At 35.7% G+C, this 22,646-nt stretch overlaps 1 protein-coding gene across 1 annotated transcript in view; it reads right to left on the bottom strand.

The window, feature by feature from the left end:
• LOC113230152 (tyrosine-protein kinase Dnt) overlaps positions 1-22,646 on the bottom strand; it is a 122,692-nt gene that overhangs the window by 29,031 nt on the left and 71,015 nt on the right. The window contains exons 3-5 of the mRNA XM_026463942.1: positions 20,701-20,807; positions 16,282-16,412; positions 4,875-5,061 (exon numbers count right to left, since the gene is read on the bottom strand). Coding sequence (XP_026319727.1) covers positions 4,875-5,061; positions 16,282-16,412; positions 20,701-20,807 — 425 coding nt within the window. The remainder of the gene's footprint in view (positions 1-4,874; positions 5,062-16,281; positions 16,413-20,700; positions 20,808-22,646) is intronic.

The following is a 22,646-nucleotide window of genomic DNA, read 5'->3' as shown; positions in this document are numbered from 1 at the left end:
CGCTATTTACGGTATTTGTGGACTAATTTTCATGATTGTTTTTTTGTTCGAAAGGGGGTACCTCCATAGTGGTCCCACTTAATTTTGAAGAAAATCATCCACCTCTAAGGGTAGCTGTTCACGCACGAAGATTCATTTTTATAAATAGCGCCTAAATTTTATTATAAGGAGCAATTATTTTAATGGTTGATTTTGCTATTTTTCAAATCAAGGCGTTTTTCTCTCTCAATATACTTTGAGTAGTGAGAACAGATTTTTATTGTCTCCTGTGTCAAGTGCCGTATAATGGTGAACTAGGGGATGAATCCGGGTTTGCGCACTTTCCGGTAATCGATATTCAATAAAATTCCGGTATTCAATAAAACTTGGTAATTATATATAATTCCACGTACATTTGAGGTCGGTTTTTTGAGTACTCTATACTGAGATTATTTTCCATCCTCTAAGGTTCGTTCCGTCACTTTGTATCATAAAAAAAAAGAAATTTAAAATTAGTAGGTAATTAAGCTCATAACGTTACAAGAAAAGAGTTTGTGATCACTTTCAATAACATCTTGTTTATATCAATTGTTTTTTCTATGTGATGTAAATGGAGAATGCGTCGCTTCAATTCGATTTTTCCATATCATAGATATAGAAAAAAGGTGTTCATATAGAAAGGATCGATGTCAGTAGAATAACAACTACAGAGCTGTGATTTATAGAGCAAACGTGGAGATAAGCATGAAGAAAGGCCGACCTTGACGTACATATCTCAACAAGATTGAGGATGTCCTTCAAAAAGGTCAGGCCAAAAGTACCAATAACAAACGGCCGTGTGCGAAAAGACGGATGCGAGTGGAAGATACGAAAGAGATATGTCGGCTACGTAGCGAATGAAGGATAATAGACTGACTTATGATATGTATAATGAGGAGAGACCGGTATACGCAGAAGCCGATATACGTAGATTTCTAGAAAATTATATATACACTAATGGACATTTTCAGAGGAACGCTAAAAATCGTTTGAATTATCATAACAACGTTCACGCGAACCAATAACCACATATACCAGAACGTATAACCGAAATCAAAAGGCGATTAGAGAAACAAGTAACACTTTAAATCGCAAAGATCTTATGTGCACTGTCACTGCGCCCGTCACCCTGAGACATAAGTTGACAAGTCCCGTGTGCCGATAATTTCACCAGCACTCTTACCCTTCAAAACTGGAACGCAGTAATGCTAACATTACTCCTTGACAACAGAAATAGGCAAGGTGACAGTACTTCCCTGGACGAACTCTTTCACTAGGAGCTCTACTGCTACTAAATACTAAAAAATATAAAAAAAAATTAAAAAGTGTTAAAAGAATAACAAAAGAACAAAAAATAACATATTATTTTACGAAAAATCGTGATGGACACATCAATAATGTGAGGAAGAAAAAAGAAAATTATAATTACACGTTAGCGAACGTGTCATTGCCGCATCTAGTACGCTCTGCTGCGTCGTATATCTGTGTTCGCTTGTGTTTTGTATATCTACATATTTTTTATTGGCTATTTATGTTAGCATGCTTAATTTGTTTTGTAAGTTTGAATCAGTTAAGTTTCTCAGTAAGAGAATATGTAATTCTTATGAGAAGCATTCTTTAACCATCAAATTAAACCTGTTATTTTTGACAGACGTCTTCACAAAGTCACAAATTTATATGGTAATGTGTATTCTGGCATAAGAAGATTCCGGTTGGTGCACAAAATTACCCATTTATGATGTTTAATATTACTTATGGTGAAACAAAATCTTTATATTAAAGGTTAGATAACGAAACTTCGTGGTAGTGACTCATCTAGCTCTTTCGGGTTTTCTCGGTCTAATGATAAATGTATACAATAATGTTTATTTATAAAAAGGAACCCCTAGAATGAGTAATAGAGTTTAATCAATGTGACGTTTTTAAGTTATAATTCGCTTATCGAATTACACAATTTGAATTTAAAATTGGAACTACAAAATATTCACAGCGGTTATGGCAATGCATGAGATCAAATAGCTTCTTTCTTCTCGTTCTTTTACGAAAAAGACGTCCTTTAGTGAAAAAATCGAAATAAAATAATGCCTTTTTTAGATTTTGTGGCAAAGCAGAAACAATTGCAAATTTAGAAATTGCAACACTTTAAAATTGCATAAATCAACAAGCAATAAAAAAAGTTTTTACAACCAAAGTTTACGAAATTCACAAGCACGCAAAATCAACCACGAACCACTCGACGAACATTATACCTAGTGACGGGACGAACAAGTCGTGCCCCTGCTGGTAAGCGACACGTCTGTCCATAGCAGTTGCATTGTCATTTAGCGCTTTACATCGCAAAGATCTGAGAGGCACTGCCATTGCACCCGTCAGCAAACATAAGTCTCATGTGCCTGCAATTTCACCATCACTCTTTAAAACTGGAACGCAGTAATGGTCGCATTACTGTTTGGCGGCAAAAACGGCGGTAATGTTGCTCAACTACAACTTCCAACAAATTAGTGAAAAAATGACCTAAAATAAAAAAAGTGAATTAACTGGCAAATAAAAAAAACTACTGCATTATTTTGGTGTTTTTACTAATGTTTCGCAAAATACCTGTCCGAGAAACATATTATACCGAAAAAAAAATAAAATTCAGATTCTGAGCGACATTTTTTAATCCTATAAATCCACACCGATTGAATTCATGCTCCCCATCGCTCTCGAGATTTCATTAAAACTCAATAAAAGTTCACAAAAATCTGATCATATATATTTTATCTTCAAAATATATTTCATCTTTCATCATCAAATTATTGTTTTCCGCTTACTTACATAACGTAAAAGTTTTTGAGAAAATTGTTTTTTAAGCAATCTGCGTCATGCGGCCCAGCACTACTACGGGAACCAATTTCGGTAGATGAACTTTTTCTATTGATTTTTTTAATAGACGAACGCTAATCTTAATTTTAGTAGCAGTAGCGCTCTTTACATATTTCTGCCGCCAAGCAGTAATGCGTTCGGGTTTTGAATAGTGCTGGCAAAATTTCATTTGTTAACTTATGCCTCTGGGTGACAGGCGCTGTGGCTGTGCCCCTCAGATCTTTGCACTGCAACTGTCATGCATAGGCGTGACGACTTGTTCGTCCTGCCACCTAGTATCATAAAATACTGAAGTGTAGCGATGATGTAACAAAGATCTAACACAAAAAACGGTTCCATCTGACAAAACTCCAACCAGTGTCTGTCTTGCCAATCCAGGGCAATAACTATACCAACTGAGTAGACTTCACGAATCTCCGTATGCTTTAGTTACAGACCTTTGTTCTTGGTCTTTATTGGCTTTTTTTACGCAATTGTCTAGTAAATACCAATTCACTTTAGCCTTTTTCTCGTGGATAGGCTAGACGCGCGATTCGCGATTCGCGGTAACACAGAAGACGGTATTTTACTTTTTACTTTTCACCGACTTCATAAAAAGAAGGATGTTTTTAATTCGACTCTATTTTTTGTAAGTATTTAAATTTGAAGAAAATATTCCACCTCTAAGGATGAATCCGGTTTCGAGCACTTTCCGTTAATTAATTTTAATAAAACTTTGCAAATAGATGAAACTCCGCGAACTTTTGAAGTCGGTTTTTTTATGCATTTAATGTAGCTTCAGTTTTTAAGCATTAATTGCATTTTTTCGCAATTTTGATTGCAGATCTATACTACGGTATTGAAAACAAAAAGAACTGTTATATCATTATTGTTTACGGGCCATTCTATGTTCAGTGCTCCAGGTATATATGAAAAAGAGATTTATATATTACAAGCCTCAGTGGCCTAACGGTTGCACTGTGAGCACTGCATGTAAAGGTCCCGGGTTAGATTCTTGGTAGGAAAAATTTGGGTAATTAGCTTTCGGACTTGGTTGGGAATTTCCTAGTTTGAGATAAGTTAATTGGTGATGTTATCTGCTAAATTATGAATATATACAAGCTTTGTATTTACATATATACTGTAGATGTTTGTAGAAACATTTAAATTCAAAGAAAACCCAAATTTTAATTCATGACAATGGATTTTGTGTAAATGAAACAACTTGGACTTGTTTTCGTCTTTCAAAGTCGAAAAGTTACTTATTTTAAAAAACATAAATTCTTACCTTACCAAGATAAACGTTTGTTTAGGATTTTTTATTTGACAAGTTCTGCGTTACGAAAACAATTCCCATCAAACTTTGCCTTTAATTAACTCGAATGAAGTCGAGAAGTGAAGATAATTTTGTTGAGAACTCTCGACAAATTCGTCTACTTTGTTTTTGGACAGCTGTTATTATTTTACGAAAATTATTTATTACCCTCCAAATTGTATTAAAATTGCTTCCTGTAGAGTAGGTACATATTTTGTCTTGCACTAAACTTAAGAACGTATTAAACCAATACTTATATTGAATTGAAAGAATGCGCTATGTGTTACACGAAAGGATGTGGAGTAGAGCTCCTTGTGAAAGAGTTCGTCCAGGGAAGCACTGCCAGTTACCTATTTCTGCCGCCAAGCAGTAATGTCAGCATTACTGTGTTACGGTTTTGAAGGGAAAGGGTGCATGGTAAAATTACAGGCACGTGGGACTTGTCAACTTATGTCCCAGGGTGACGGGCGCAGTGGCAGTGCCCCTCAGATTTTTGCGATTTAAAGCTCTGAGTGGCACTGCAACTGTTATGGACATGTATCTATATATATAATTTGAATTGATTGATGAGAGGAAAATCTAAACCAAGCACCGTCCTATCTAGCTTTCATAACAGTAATAGCGATTACCACCAACCAGCGGGTTATGGCTGTAAAAATCGATAAGATGACATTTTCATACTTAGCATAGAACTTACTGTATAGAATCGTGATGTCGCTGCTTGCTGCCTCGCCGGTACAAAGTTCCAGCTGCAGCAGCCGCAGCTAATAGGGCCAGTGCAGCAGCCGCGCAGCCACCAGCCGCGAAGAGAATCCCGCCGGAGGTTCTAGACGCGTCGCCGGCTAATCGCGCTGTGTCATTTTGTGTGACAACTGTTGAGTGGCCTATAGAAAGATAAATCTATTAAATTTTTTAAATAATTTACAATGATAAAAACAAGTGGAGTATTTTCATTAAAATAAATGAATAGCGGGCTTCACACACACTCGCGTATCGCGCGTAATACAGCAATCGAAGACGATTGAGCACGTGTGTAAAGATGTTGGAAGGAAAAAGGATAGACCGCGCAATTGCGCTCTATGGACTGGACTGCGCCAGTCTCACAGTGCGCGGTCTATCCGGCTGTATTAGCCTTTACACTGTTGTAACAAAAAAGAACACGACCAGTCGCGCGCGAATGAACGTTAGCTTAAGGGCGACCAAATTTTTAGTGATGTTTTATCTTTCGACTCAGTTACGCGATGGATTCTGACGAAGAAACATTACTTTTACCTAGTTCTTGGGGCACACATTTCCCATACAGGTATTAAAAATGTCTCACCTGCTATGTTTTTTCACTTGTAGTTTCAGTTTCAAAATTGTCAATAAATTTTAGATATAAATTTTCTAATGCCTTTTTTATCCAGTCGATTGGAATAATTGGCGGAACTGCTATCCCATATTGCGGGGTATTGTCTTACATTCTCTATAAATTCTTCAATTCAATTTTCATTTAATCGTGGTTAATTTGAAAAATTAACATGTACACCACACTAACCGTAACTGCTACCGAGCGTGACTGCAGCGCGACAGCCGCGCGGCCGCCGCGCTGTTGCAGCGCTTCTAGAAATTGTATAAAAAGTAACAGTGGTACGGCCGCCGCGCGACTGCTGCGCGCAACACTGCTGCAGCGCGTCTAACAGCGGCTAATTTGAACGCACCCTTAAAAGATTTTAAACAGGTAAGCGCACTCGATTGCGCGTGCAGGCATTCCCGCGCACAATCCTGTACGCTCTTGATCACGCGCGATAGAGTGAATGTGTGAAGGGGGCTTATTATCATGATAGTGAAAACATCATGATATTCATTAAAAATAAACATTGCAATTAATATAGCTACACTTAAACAAGAAGAACAATATACTAGAAAGCTAATCGATAATCTGTTATTTGTATAAAAGAAATAATATAAACATATATGCATAATAAACTTACACACATATATATATTATATGTATAGTATATGTATATATATAAATATATGTTTTAATAATAAATAATATAATATAATTATATACCCAAAGCAACTTTATACAGAGTATTGATTTTAACAATTGTCAAACAGATGCTTGCGCAACATGCGTTTGAACGATAATTTGGTCTGAGCTTGTCTCAGATGGAGTGGGAGCGCGTACCAAAGACGGATTGCATGAAAGGTAAAAGAATTAGACAAAAATCAGTGCTGTGAGAAGAAATACAGACCTTAAGGCTACGGGAAGATCGAAATTCGCATCCCGGCCGAGTGACTTGAAATTGAAATAGACATTTAAGATAATCAGGTGCAGCCGGGTCGAACAAGATAGAGAAAAGAGTGGTAAAAATTCTTAAGGACTTGCGTTCATCGATGGGAAGCCAATTTAGTTGACGACGAAAAGCCGAGTAGTGGTCATACTTCAGCAGACCTTAAACAAACCTAATGCAGTTGTTAAGAAGACGATCTAATCTGTTCATAGAGACTTGAGAGATGTTACTGTAACATACACACACGTCAGCATAATCAATCACAGGCAACACTAGAGCTTGAAGAAGGAGAGTTTTGATTTTAATGGGAAAACCTGTACAGAGCTCTTAGTGTGTCTGAAACCCTACGACAAACGTTTTTGTAACAATAAATCTCTCAGTCTATTTTCAAACAGTGTTATGGCAGTAATAATCTTAAATTCTACTGGTAATTTATTAAACAATTTCACGGACTGATATTGAGGGCAATTCAATAAAACAAATACTTAGAAAAAATGGTGTCTGGAAAAATTGCTATTTAGCATTAAGACCGCACATTATACGTAAACTAATATTGTTATTCTTATGAATATAACGTATAATAGAATAACTTTCACTGAGTTTGCGAAGTAGCAAAACAGTGTACTTCCATTTTTATTAACTTGGATTTACGTAAATTAACGCTTGAATCAAATGATTGTAAAATAACATTTGAAAAAAAAAATTATTATTTATATTTCCACTCATAACTCTAGTACCAACGTATGTATTTGCATTTAGGTGTGCAAAATTCGTCTTCGTGCTTACTAACAAATATGATTATACTTTTAAATCATTACCTATTAATGCAAAATCCCTTTCTCAACTGAATATTATCACATAAATCCTACTAAATAAAACACTGGGTAATAGACAAACTTTCGCCGAAAAAAGGGGAGGTGTAATGGGAATGTAATGAGACAGGCTCTTTTTTATTACACACTGCCCCATCCACCCCTACAAAGAAAATAAGCGTATTTGACTAGGTTTCTAAAATTTTCTATTTTTAACCCCCGACGCAAAAAAGGGATGCTATAAGTTTAAAGTTTTTGTGTATCTGTATGTTTATCTATATATATGTGTCTGTGGCATTACCTTTCAAACGGATGGACTGCTTTTTGACATTACTTTCTTTTGAAGGTTAATTTAATAGCATTGATTCTTAGCTATAGCTACGCCCGATACCCTGAGACATAAGTTGACAATTCCCATAGGCATATGGGAATTGTCAACTTATGTATTTTTACGCCATGCCATGCCGGATTTAAGTGCCATTAAGATAGAATATTATTTCTACGAATTGTGTTTCAGATTTATCTTCCTTTTCTAATGCCGTTAAACCATACTCTGGGTATATTTTAAAGTCACACGTGGTCATAATATACCAAAACAGCTTTCATCGCTTGTGAAAGAGAGGGAGAGTGATCAGGTGATCTCCACTTGAAATAATTAGTAGATTGTCCATGTTTTTAACCGAATGTCGAACAATCAACAACCCCTGAGGATGTATAAGGTATAAGGGTACATTTTTGGTGGTGGTGTCGGCGACTATAGTTGCGCTTGTGTTATTTATTTTACTCATTTTATGCGGAGGGAGGGTGGAAAAATTAATAATAACGCACACACTCAACACATATTAATGAAAACATATTTAACACAAACGCTGCTATTTTGCTCGATTTAACTTCACTGGGTTCGCAGAGTAGCTAATTAATATACTTCCATTTTTATTTGAAAAAAATATGTGTACGTGAAATTTTACAAGTCACCCATTTAAACATATTACGTATGTGCAAAAATTATCGATTAATTTCGTTCGTAGAGTCTTTGTACCCCTTTCCTGAAAAATTGTTATTTGCAGATATGACCTTGTTACTCCAAGAATGCGAAATATAGGTTTTGAAAGTAATCAACACTATATAGGGTGAAAATTTATTTATTAGAAAAATAAAATGATCGCACCTGTCGCTATGAATAACTAGACCCCTATCACGCCAATAAAGTTCAAAGTGAATAGGTAGAGTAATAGGAAGAGGTTGATACGATTATTAAGTCCAAAGATATGAAGATTCAAACAGTCAATAGCAAAGTTAGTTATACCAATGATCCGTACATTTTTAACATAAAACCTTCAAATTAAGCATTTACCGATCGTAGATAAAACAGGTTCCTAATAAATTTATGGGCCATATTAAATATATGGGTCTTAATCATATTCTGTAGAAAGTAATTAATGCAAATAATAAAAAAAGAAAATTAAATTTAATATAGGCGCAACGATAGGAACTTAAACCCGGGTATTAAAAGAGTAATTAAAAATCAATTTGTTGGAAGAATTGCCTTCGAGAAAATTTTATGCTTTACAAGTAGGTAGGTAAGACTGAAAATATATAATTATCAACATTTTTTACCATTCTTACTTGACTGTTCACGTCTTTATGAATCAACAAAGTTGGTAAAGACGGAATTAAGTGCATCTTTTAACCATATTTGCAATTTGTATTATTTCGCTATTATACATACTCTCACTTTTTCGCTCACACTCAAGTGCACGTACACGTACATGCACACGGACACGGACACGCACACTTGTGCTTGCACGAGTGTACTTCTAGGTACACTCTCTCACAACATGTACCACCTCGCACTATAATAACCTGTTTCATAGATTTCTCACAAATGGCACCACAACAAAAAAGTCATTAAAAACCAAAAATAAAGATCTGTAACACGCACATAGAAAAACTCGTAAGGTCCCCTAGTTCGTTTCGTGTTGGCATCTTACATGGTTTGCTAGAAGAAGTTGAACGAAGGATTTTTTATTAGTGATCGATCTTTGTATTAATAATTATTACAAACCAATGGAGAAATTTAACAAAAAAAAATATCATGGTGGTTAATCATCGTGACTTTCAATAAAGTAAAAAAAACCTAATTTTAAATCATTTTTGAGCAACGAGTATATAACCAGAAATAGAAACGAAATGTCATTTAATTTGTTTGAAATTATTCTGCCAAATCATTACTGTGACAACTGCGTTCCGATTGGCCAGCCCGAAATCGAAACAATTGACTAATGTCGTCAATTCTTTCACTTCAAATTAACCAGTTTAACTTAAGCTTTGCTATAATGGATGAAAATTGCAAAATTACATATTTAATATTTAATTACCGATGAAATGTGATTCCGTTTGTTTTGTAATTAGATGTTTTGCTGTTTTTCCCACACCACGGGATGGAACAGCCCCCTTTGTTAGAGATATTATCTTTATTACAGTAAATACAGAATATTTTTGGAATATACGGAGACGCACACACAGGTCAGTTGTTGGCGCTGTACTATTTCAATTTTCTAATTTGTGATTTCAGCGCAAACGAGAGTTGATATTTATTTAAAAGTAATATAAGGCCCATTTACCTGATGAGTTGCCAGGGAAGGATGGCACTAATTTCAACTCTATTTCTGGTTATATACTACATGTTTTTAAGTTAAACCAATTATACTGGTGATTTCTGTATTGTAATGAGGAACAGCGGAACTATTGATTATTGATATTGACCGACCGCTTAGACACGGTAATACGCAAGAGGACATCTTCGATTATGAACATCATGCATGAGAGGGATCAGCTTTCTGAGCAACATATCGGAGGACATAGCGTGTCGGATATTATGGACTAGGACCAAAATTCACGTAACTAAAATGGTGACGTACGATAGCATTTAAGCGTCTGCTTTTAAAACTGTTTTATAATTTACTTTCATTTTTGTGTAATTTACTAAGATAGTTTATAAATTTATAAGTCTGATAGAGTTCGAAAATTGATTTATGTTTTTAAAAATTTAAGATACTCGGCCAGCAGCGCCCTTCTCAAATCAGTTTATTTGTCAATCACTGTTACTTTACTGCGTTACACCTGGAAAGAGCGCAGAGAGCTGTTCTTAAAGTGATCAACTTTCATCCTTTCGATTACCCAACCCACAAAGTACTAAACGAGTGCGATGTTCTATCTGTTCGGCAACTGTTTATCCTGCAAATAATTTTGAAAAAGCACTCAATTACTCCATATGATTACATGACTGTAACTAAGCAAAGACGACACGATCCCTTTTCATCTCGTACACAACTCCGCACAGCACACTCACATAGATTATTCTGTTTCCTTGGCACATTCCTTTATTTTAAAATAAATTCTACTTTGCATTATTTTTATTTGCATTATGAATAAAACTGAATGTAAAAAGACCGTCAAATTTTGGCTTAAGAGTAAAAGCTACAATGATAACGAGGGCTTGTTGGAAGTTATTTCATAATTTATATTTATATAATAAGTAATGTTTAACTACTTATCTTTTATAAATTGTAACTACTTATAACTACTTATCTTTTATTTGTAAAATTTATAAAATCTTTATCTTATTTTTTAAAGCTTTGTTATGAAAAATGCACTATTATGCCTAAAATACAGGTACACATGTACTTAGTTTAGGCATCGCAATTGCAGTATTAGGCACTAAGATTAAAATGTTTAATTTTACCATGATTATTTTATATAATTTAGATTTTTTTTTGTTTTGTTTATTACTGTTTATTTTAATATTTTATCTTCATTACATTGTTTTCATTATAATTGTATTAGATTAAGTCATATTGAAATAAATTTATCTTATCTATATTAGTTTATAAATATTTTATAAGTCAGATGTTTAAAACATAATTCAATGAATTGAATATTGCTATATGTACAATCAGCAACACGTTTCGAATGGATGAACTGAATAAATCATTATTATTGCCTATAACATCTTTTGATTAATACAAGAGAAAGACTCGTTTTTTCGAAATGTAAGTAATTTAGTATCAATAAAATTTAATTTTCTGCCCAGTCATGGCAAGGAGGTTGGCAAAATTTTCCATTTGGGCTCATTCAGAGTGCAGGCGCGGGCGGGGCGGCGAGTGCGGGCGCGCGAGTCTTGGCGTCTTCCCTTGCACAGCGCCGAAGCGGCTACGAGCGGGTAGGTCCACAAGTCGAAATCGCAAACAGACACTAGACGCTAGACCAAGCACTGTGAATTGTATAGGCAGACCGAGCCATTGTCTGGCCGCGCACGTCGCAACTGTGAACGCAATGAGCGTCTACGTACATTTGATTTAGGCGCACCCACGCCCACACCCGCGCCCGCCACCGCTCTAAATAAGGCCCTTGGGTGACTAAGCTTATTTTTTTTATCATACTAAGTGACGGGACGTACAAGTACCGAAGTACCGCTCAGAGCTTTAAAGATCTGAGGGGCACTGCAGTCCCATGGGCCTGTAATTCCTTGTAGCTGCCAGCCTTCTAGTCACTGGATGCTTGAACGAGGCAAATTGAAAGCTCCTTTGCGATATATTTCGTGCTTACCCTTCAGAGACCCAAGGTTTCCACCACAGTTGTAGCACTGTCTAATCTTGGTGTACCTACTCCCTTACCTGCCTTTTTTGCAAATACGAAATTATTCTACCTAATACCTCCAATTTGAAAGCCGCTGCATAAGCTAAACAAAATAATTTTATATTCTCTATATTACACCTTATTTTCTTTGATATAAAAAAGCTATTAAAAATAAAAGAAGGAAAGAAATTTGTAAATCTTGAAGGGAATTTAATGCGTGTAAAAGGAAGAAATTTCCAAGTCAAATAAAAGTACAATGGAACAATCGATACTTCCGTGTAAACACATTAAAATGAGGGGCGGCCCCCCTTGATACGTCTTTATCCCCCGCGAAATATCTTGTTGCGTTTGTATGTACGGTACCAATTTTATGTGATCTTTGGAGATGGGCTCTAAAGGAATTTAAAGGCAAGGATATAAATTCTACACGACGACCTCCGTAGTCGATTGACTTGCACACCAGTTTTCACCATCTCTAAGTTCCCGGGTTCGATCCCCGGTCGGTCGTCATTGTTTCCGATTTCCATAATACAAGTATAAAAAAAATTCAAAATACAGAAAAATAGGTACAGGATGTGCCTAGCTCCCAATCTAGGATCCCCTCTACTATGCGTAACTAAAAGTGATATAATCGCTTACTTTGGGATTATAGCAACGTATGTGATGTTGTGTAATATTTATTTATTTATTTTACATTAGCCAGAATAATAAAAAAAAACAATAAAAAATATGTTTAACATCATATCCTAATACTTTTGTCTGTAGTAACCCTATGAACAAACAAACATAACAAATAGAAACGTGTTCAAGGCATTGTCCTTTTATTAGCATGCAATAATGTGTAATAAGTACAAAACTTAACTATGACATAATGTAACTTAATTTAATAATATTCATATAATAATCGTACGAAGTCAAAGAAAAATTCCTTCAAGCCGACTGGATTCTAATCAGCGACTTAGCCAAACCAGGGCAACCGCTATACCAACTGAACTACAAAACGAGTCATTAGACCTTACGAATTTGTCTATGTGCTTAATGCAGGTTTTGTTTTTGGGTTAGGTTAGACTTTTTCTTGACGTAGCGCCATTTAGCAAAGTCGCTAGTTTGAGTCCAGCCCGATTTAAGGATTTTTTATTCGTGTTTGTTGTTCTTTGTATTAATAATAATAAGAAACTAATGGAGTATTTTGACAAAAAGTATAAGAATATTATAGTAGTAGATACATCATGATATTCAATAAATAAATAGGTATAACATGATGATTTTTACTTTACTAGAAATGTCCTATGTGTCCGCAACAATAGATAAGGTTTAAAAATCGATCTACAATTAAATAGATTGTAAGATTTGGGTTTATATTGATTGTAAAGTATGCCTAAATGCCAAAATAATATAAATAAAGAAAATAATTGTAGAATACATGCACTGTAACAGAAGCGTAGCGTTTAGACGTACTTTGAAAATCAACGTAAACAAAAAGACATCTAACAAGGACTTCCTAGCTTTCGGTAATAAAGTATCCCTTCCCAACTTTAAGGCGAAAAACAGGATGGCTTAATAGTCAGGGGTCTCATAAAATTTGTCGTCAAGTACCGTCTACATGCTAATAAAGAATGCGAGGGAGTGATTTGTGGAGTAAACTTGCTCTTTCGCCTGTAAGAGAATTGGTTATATTGTATTTTTATACTTGAGAAAAATCGCGAGATGTAAGGCAATTTCTACAAATTAATCGGACTAAATATTCATTCTGTTTAAATAGCTGTATAGCTACTGTTATAAACCAACAATACTCACATTTACCAAAATTAGAAAAAAAAAGAAATTATTTGGAGGAACGAATAAAAACAAATGACATCCGACTAATACACGCTATGCCACTTAGAAGTTTTGCTGATAAAATGAACAAAACACTAACTTCAATTCACCCTTTTCAAACTTCCACAAGTATGATTGTCAAAATTTATCGTTATTATTATTGCAATAGACAGTGTGCGAGTTCTCTCTCTCTTATATAGCTTTTATAGAACCTTTATATGACTTTAGTACACCAATCATGTTGTAAAATGATTTGTTGGAGGGGACTCGCACAACTTTGGCAGTTTTTCAATTGCACTTAGCTGGATTGTTATGGTGTAGAGTGGATTTTATGTTAATTTAGGTTACGGTTTAGTATTTGTGTAAACGACTTTGAGGTATATTATAGAATAAATTAGTAGACTTATAGAACTCTATCTCTGCTCTTCTTAGAGTTTCTGGTAATCATGCCCTAGTATTTTTATTTTTATTTTATCATTCATTTTCCTGATTTTAAGGCGTAAAGTATTGTAAAGTCAAGACATACCTATTGAACAAACTTTAGTTAGTTAATTTTTGTACATTATCCATTAACATTTCGATTACTAAATTCTATTTAGAAAGTTCATGTCGTAAAAATATGAAATCATTACAACAGACACTTTTAAAGGAATTATTAATTTCAATTCCATTTCCTCAACAAAGCACGTAAAATATTCCATCAGACATGAAGTCATGACCTCTATACGACGGACAGGTTTGATTGATTAAAAATAGGCCAACATGTGATTTATTACCGTGCTGCAAAAGCTACTGTAGCGCAGCGTTATTGTGTGATGTGATATGTGAAAATATATATAAAGGGTTCTATATAGTCAGTTGTACCGTATGCGATTGAAATAAATGTAACGAAATCAGCGAAATTACATATTAATATACCCAATATTAGGACTCATAATAACATCGCGCACCAGATTCAAGACTGTCATAAGTCAAAAATGTTTTTTTTTCTGCTCTGTTACGGGCGCGAGAAACTTGCCACGTTTTTGTTAATTGTTATATTGTTAGCAAATTGGTAATATGTTTTTAGTATTTCGTTACGATACAACGGCAATCCTACTACTGTCATAGCCCTACTTTCTTTTATATAAGAATGTTGACGGAATCCATCGTCAGTGATAAAGCGTATTTTTTCTTTTTTTATTACATAATAAGTGCCCATCTCAACTGATAGAAAGTGAAAATGAAGTCGACGATGGAGCATGGACACGTAAGAGCCTTATCAGTTATCACCCCAGACCACATATCACACAGTCGATTTCCGAAGGATGCGACAGCGCGGTGTGCACGCGGTGAGCACGCATCGCTTTCAAATCTCCAATAAGGCTCTTAATAATGCCTACTCACTCTCGCCTTGAAAAGACCCAAGTTATACCGTGCAGGGAACAAGTCTACAGGCAGGAAATTCCACTAAAGTTAATGTGGAAGCGAAACGATATGTGATATTTTGGTGTATGCTTAAAAGATAGGTGTTCGATCAACTGACAACCCAAGGTAAAACTAACAAACATATAAGTCTAACACTCGCTGATGATCTAAGAGAGTAATAGTTAGTCTCGATTAAATTTATGTGGGCGTTACTTTCAGTATGAACTTAGTTAATGTAAGTTTTAGGTAGGATATTTTATGAAAACATTGTTGTTGAATTTTAATTGTCACGTTTGTCTTTTTTGAGTTGCGTCAATGTTCAAGCCGATGTGTGATGTGTGCAATCGGAAATATGATTAATACGAATAATTGCCGATTGCTACAGTAGTTTCCCAATAGTTTTAAGTGGTATTTTTTATGTTAAGTAATGATGAGATCGACGAAAATAAATAAATAACGTACATAGCTTATAGGCAATCTGGCACTAGAGAAATCTTGTATCGCGGGTGTCATGGACACACACAGAAACAACCACAAATTACAGCCAAACTCACGAGAGAAATAAATGTAGGCCATACAAATATTTCTCCGGGCCCGGAAATCGAACCAGCAGTCCAGTATGGTAACGGTTCGGCTACGGAGGCAGTTTAACGCGTTTGCTATTTCATACATAAAATATTTTTTGCTATACATTATGATGTTTTGCTGCCATGATATTCATTTGTTCCTGTGAAATGATTCCACTAGTATGTCGATTGAACACAAATAAAACTTCCTTCGATCTGACAGCACTCGAACCTGTGTCTGTTTTGCCAATCTAGGGCAACCGCTCTATCAACAGAGCTACAGATTTTTTCTACGATTTATACTAGTTGGTGCCTGCGACTTCTTCTGCGTGGAACAAGTATTTCGAGTAGCTTACTGTACTATTTATTTGATAAACGATTGGTTCTCCACACAAATTTTCGCCCTCTACTTCAACCCCCTTAAGATTAATTTTTGAGACAAAAACTAGCCTATGTCCTTCTCCTATGTCCCATCTATCTATAAACCAAAATGTATCAAATTTGGTTCAACGGTACAGGCGTAAAAACGTACCATAGTTACTTTCGCTTTGACAATATTTGTTAGGATTAAAACAACGATTTACCTTTCAAACAGATTTTGTTCCGTTTGAATAACAATTTGATGTCCTTATGCGCTCGATCTGGAGATGAGATGTTCAGCTGCAACGTCACTAGTATTTCGGCGCTCCTGGCACCCGTGCATGGTAGACGGACCCTGAACACAAAATCAAAATTAACCACTATACATTTTTTAGAATACTAAGTGACGGGACGAAATAGTCGTGCACCTGGTGGTAAGCGACGCGCCTATCCATGACAGTTGCAGTGCCACTCAAAGCTTTAAATCGCAAAGATCTTATGGGCACTGCCACTGCGACCGTCACTCTGAGACATATAACAACAAGACCCATGTGCCTAAATATGACCAGCACCTTTACCCTTCTAAACCGGAACGCAAGTAATGTTCACATTACAGCTTGGAGGCAGAAATAGGTAAGGTGGCAGTATTTCCCTGAACGAAATCTTTCACAGGAACTCTACTGCTACTTAATGGTGGTTACGTTTTTACGGCACGTTATTATGGTGTAAACAAGGTGCAACATTACATTAAAACATAGTGACTAAAAATGTAATATAATATGATAAGTATTCATTATTATCTTCAATCCATTATGTCCCACTCTGAGATGAGACTAGTCCATAATTGGCCACGTTGGGCAAATGCGGGTACGAGACTTCAAACGTTTTCCAAGAGTTGTGAACCTTCAAAACCAGGGTCTACGACGGAACGAGCTCATCCAGAAGATGTCTATTCATGTTACACTTTAAAGATACTTGGGTTGTATGTACACGGAAATACAGTTGCAGCCAGGAATTTCATTCTTAGGCGCGTAACCACTCGTAAAAGATGATGAAAAGCGCTTAGTTTTTTATGTACTAGGAAAACTCTGTATCGCGGGTGCCATGGACACACAAATAGAATACCACAAATTACACCCAAACTCACGAGAGAAATAAATGTAGGTCATACAAATATTTCTCCCGGCCCGGGAACCGAACCCGGGTCCTCTACGTGGCAGACCAGTATGATAACAGTTCGGCCACAGAGGCAGTGTAGTAGTTAGTACGCCTGAAACTAATATCGATCAAGTAGGAATGGTATCCCATCGTACGTCTTGGATGTCCGATGGTAAAAGGTAGCGGGTGGAATGGGCTGATGCAGCTCATGGGCACACTCCCCGAAGTATATTCTATAGAAAATCGACGACAGGAAATTTTGGTGGGCTAAACTACGAATCGCCAATAAATCTCCTGGTTCTACGCTCAACCGAGTTAAGAGACTAGCTGATATATCTTCAACATGAAGGTTTCTGAGGTATTGCTATTAAACATTCCTTAGTGTACATAACTTGGAAAATATAATCATAGCTACATATCGCCAGTGGGCTTTACCGATCTTAAACATCAAAGCATTTTTAATACCCGATTAAAGCACCTTATATGGTATTATAAATTCTGCTTTGTGAAATTTCAATGAATAAATCTTACATTTTCATTTTGGGGATGATAGTGAAATCTATAAGAGAGCGACCTCGGCACTCCAAGGTTTTTTTATAATATCAAGTGACGGGACGAACAAGTGGTGCGCCTGATGGAAAGCTACACTCTTGTCCATAACAGTTGCGGTGCAACTCAGAGCTTTAAGAGCGAGCGTGCCAAAAAAGTTTTGACGTTGGCTCCGCCCAAATTTGTGAAACAAATATATGCCTGAAGTTCGCGTGACATGCGACAGGAGATGTTGAATTTTGCGCATTAAAAGTACCGAATTCGTTTTAGCGGAATAACTCTAAAACTAAAGGGATTTAAAAAAATCCGTAGGGACAGTTCTCGATCATGCGTAAATATAATTAATTATCTAATTTTTGTCCTAATAACCTGTAGCATTTCGAGAATGAATCGAAAAAATGTGAAAATTAGAGGTCATTTCGTGATTTTTATCTATCGAGGAAACTTTATTGTTTTATGGTTCTGATTAGTTGTCTATGCTTGAATATATCGTGTACAATATTTTATTTTTAACTTTAAAGTGGATATACCCCTCCAAAATCAAATCGAAGATTAGGAATTTTTCCTCTGCTCCCCCTTAAATCGCAAACATCTGAGAGGCACTGCCACTGCGCCCGTCACCTTGAGACATAAGTTGACAAGTCCCATGTGCCAGTAATTTCACCAGCATCTTAACCGAAACGCAATAATGCTAACATTACAACTTGGCGGTAGAAATAGGTAAGGTGGTACTTCCCTGGACGAACTATTTCACATGGAGCTCTATTGCTGCTAAAAGGAAGATATTTCGCCCTGTATTTGGCCACGCCGGAGCATTGCAATAGGATGGAACATTTACTAATGAGTAGTAGGTTTTAATCATTGTTACGATTTCAAATGTTATTGGAAATAAAGACATATTGAATTTGAGTTTGAGCTCATATTTGTATGGCGTTACATCAATAATAAATATCAGCGCTTTTTTCTTTAGGTTAAATTCACATTGTCGTAACGTTTCGAGCTAATCTCGCTACATCTGCCAGGTTGTCAGGCACTTACGTTATATTATATCTAGATAACTTGATTCAAGGAAAATTCTTTCGTATTTTAAAGATAGTGTGCAGCAGTAATCTAGACCAAAACTATTCCTAACAATATTTATATTTCACAAAAGACATAAAAACTAGATAGTAGCAGTGTTGGAAAATTTTATGGCCGTGCTAAATCAAGCTATCGACCCCCGAGGGCTTTAAGAGTAGTAGAGGAATTCACTGAATATTCGGGTAGGGCCTAAGGTGCGACTTAAGATCTCGTACCTTTGGCGTAATAAAGACACTTGTAATCATACGTCGAAAGTGCTTTTACCACATGGAAGTGATAAAAATAACACTAGCTATATATAACTAATTATATATATGCATTTAACTCTCCTATTTATGAATAAAATGTTATCGACTATTCTGCCGCCGCTAGTTGAAAGTGAGCATGTGACGTTTTTTCAAAATAATCTCAGAGTACTAAAAAAACCGACCTCGAAAGTCATTCATCCCCTAATTTGCCACTTTAGAGGCGGAATATTTTCTTCAAATTTAAATGGGACCACTAATGAGGTACCCACTTTCCAACAAAACAATAATCATCAACATCGGTTCACAAATTATCGCGTAACATACATACAAAAAAATACATACATCTGAGTTCAGAAACTCCTCCTTTTTTAAAGTCGGTTAAAATAGTTTTCACTTCTCGTGCTCTAAAAGTACGTCATTATAGCCTTGCGTAGCGGGCGTAAAGTGCGTCATGCAAGTGCATCAGTGCAAGTGCTGAAGTAATAAGCACGCAGTTTTTTAATTTATTTCGATAGACAAACTCAAACAGCTAGGAATTGCTCTAATTTGTATCAAAAAGAATACGTTCGGTTTTAGTTTCGTGCCTTTTCCGCATAGACAGTGTCGCCTTAGTATTTTCCCGCATTAGTGCGTTTGTGTATGGACTATTTACTCGTAAGTGACGCAACGTAGCACTTAAATCGTTTTTCGTACTTAAATTATATTGGCTCATTTTAGTCCCTAAATAAAAAATATACTATTGTATAGCGCCCTGACCAGCAAAAAAAGTCCATCTGTCACTGTTTTTATTTTTTCCTAGGTAGATAAAGTATAAGTTACCGCAAGAGAAAAGTAGATATTATATTTATAGATTTTTTTTTAAGAAACTCACAGCGGCAGTATTTTCGTTCATAGAATCGTATACGTATGTATACATCTTTAAACCTCTATCCTGAAAAGTATCATTTTGCAGTAGTAACCAAGGCCGCTATATTAAGCAGTTCAGCACAAATAAAGATGGAACTTATAAATGTCGTCGGTGTTTGTAAAAAGGGCGAAAGCGCCATATCGAAAAGTGAAACAGGGAGTATGTTTTAGTTTTTCACGACTGTCAATTTTAAAGCTCAAACTTAATTAAAACCAGAAGTAGTACTGGGTTCAATTCTCGTTAGAACAATTTGGGAAAATAAGTTTTCTAAATTGGTTCTGCTTTGGGTGTTATAAATAGTGCCATTGAATAAATTCCGTTATTTTTATTATATTCTTTCGAAACCAAGTGTCTTAAAAAGGAACGAACAAGGCGTGCGCCTGGCGGTGACACGCCTATCTATAACAGTGGCAGTGCCACTTAGAGTTTTGAATAGCAATGATCTGAGGGGCACTGTCACTGCGCCCGTTACCCTGAGATATAAAGTTACCAAGTCGCGTGTGCCTGTAGTTTCACCAACATCCTTAGCTTTCAAAACCGGAACGCAGTAATGCTCAATTTACTGCTTAAAGGCAGTAATAGGTATGGTGACAGTACTTCCCTGAACAAACTCTTTCACAAAGAGCTCTACGGCTCCTAAAATCTAGATACCTTACAAAATAAAACATTGATTTTACTGACAAAGTGTATGGCCAAATTACCTGAAAGTCTGAAGCTTGGTTGGAACGAAACCCCTCTCGGAAATGTTGACCTGCGGCGGCAGCATGGCTCCCCTACTGTCGTAGTCTATGGCCATCACATACTGGAGCTATGGGAAAGACAGATTATTAAAGCACCTGATATAAAAATAGAGAGAAAGACAGAGTCAATGGGCAGCGGTTTACAAATTTCAGACAAGAAATTATCTGGAAAAGCATGTCATAGCATATCGTCACCTAAAGCATGAATGGGTATAATATGTACCCACAATTTTGACGATATAAAATCTTTCACATATAGTTCTATTCAGAATTGTACGTTCTATATTAGTATATAATTAATTGCGTCATATTTTTATGATACTAAGTGACAGGACGAGACGAGCGACACGCCTGTCCATAAGAGATTCTGTGGCACTGCACCCGTCACGCTGAGACATAAATAAAAAAGTCCCATGTGCCTATTTCACTAGCACTCTTTCCTTCCAAAACCAAAACGCAGTAATGCACACATTACTGCTTGGCGGCAGAAATAGGTCAAGCGGCAGTCCTTCCCTGGATGTACTCTTTCACAAGGAGCTGTGCTACTAAATCATAATTGTACGGTAAGTCCCTTACTGCTTTAAGGGACGATTTTTCATTCAATTTAATTCTACGCAAATCTTGTAATGAAAATAAGTTAATGTGATACATTTTGTTATTACTGTGACAACGACATACAGTGTGGTCCCACCAAATCTAATTAAGAATTTATTTTAAAAAATTTGGCTTAAGTTGTTTGGCGTCATGGAAATTTTCGTAAAATAATTTACGTTCTTATAAAGAAACACATTAAGCAAAGTTAATAGCTACGAGGTAATACAATACAGGTTTTAATGGAGTCATTGTGTTGCTGCCTTGACTTCAAAATCGTGGTAGGGAAAAACGATTACATTTTAAAATGGTTCTTGAAAAGTCATTTATTTATTTCAATACGCCATCAGCACAATATGTACAGAGAATGTATTGTCTTGTCTTAGAAACTTGTATACAACAGTATAGGTATATACAGCAACAGACGATCGGACAATAATCACAAAAACAAAATGTAAAATGTAGTTAGAAGAATGGCACAATTCGCTTAAATTGTTGTAACCGTAGCATAATAAACATTATGTCCATTGTGTAATGTAGAAACTGGATACGATACTGTAGCTATGGGAATTCCCAAAACTGTGCGATAATTTTGTCTGGAAAACGCTCGATCTGTTTTTCACCTTTTTTGAAAGAGATTTCATTGAAAATATTTTGTATTAAAAGTGTCAACATACGCTTCCACTTGTCGCCAAACGCGTTGTGAGGTTTTAGACAGATTTACTGAATCCAGTGCCCGTATTAACTCTCCTTTATTCCCAAATTATCCTAATTTAACGGAACCTTTTGTAATTATAGGCCTTTTATAACGACGAGTAAATATACCGCGTAAGTACTCAAATTTGAAAGTACATACACATACATATAAATAAAAGTATAAATGAAAAATACACAAATAAATAGCATAAAATGTTTTTGTATTTAGGTTAAACCCCGGCTTGTATTAACTCTTCTCTGCTCCCAAATTATCGTTATTTAACGGAACCTTTTGTAATTAGGCCTTTTGTAATGTCGAATCAATATACCATTTAAGTTTACATATTTGAAATTATTAAGTGAAAACTAACTACAAATAAATGAAACAAAATGCTTCTCTATTTAGGTTTGAAAATACCTACGTTGTGTTGCAGAGCATACTACATTTTTTAGATAAAAATGACATATTAAATATTACATTTGATTTTTTATTGATATAATATTTGTGTAATATTATTTATTACAATGAATTCAAAATCAAACAACAAACGAAACTTTTTACAAAGACCGCCCTTTAGCATTGAACCTACTGTATAATGTAGATATATTTGGTGGTACAT

The sequence above is a fragment of the Hyposmocoma kahamanoa genome, unplaced genomic scaffold, assembly GCF_003589595.1.
Source record: "Hyposmocoma kahamanoa isolate Upper Pololo Valley unplaced genomic scaffold, ASM358959v1 63, whole genome shotgun sequence".
In the NCBI taxonomy this organism is placed as follows: domain Eukaryota; kingdom Metazoa; phylum Arthropoda; class Insecta; order Lepidoptera; family Cosmopterigidae; genus Hyposmocoma; species Hyposmocoma kahamanoa.
Note: the sequence above shows the minus strand (reverse complement) of the source record. Positions and strands in the feature narration are given on the sequence as shown.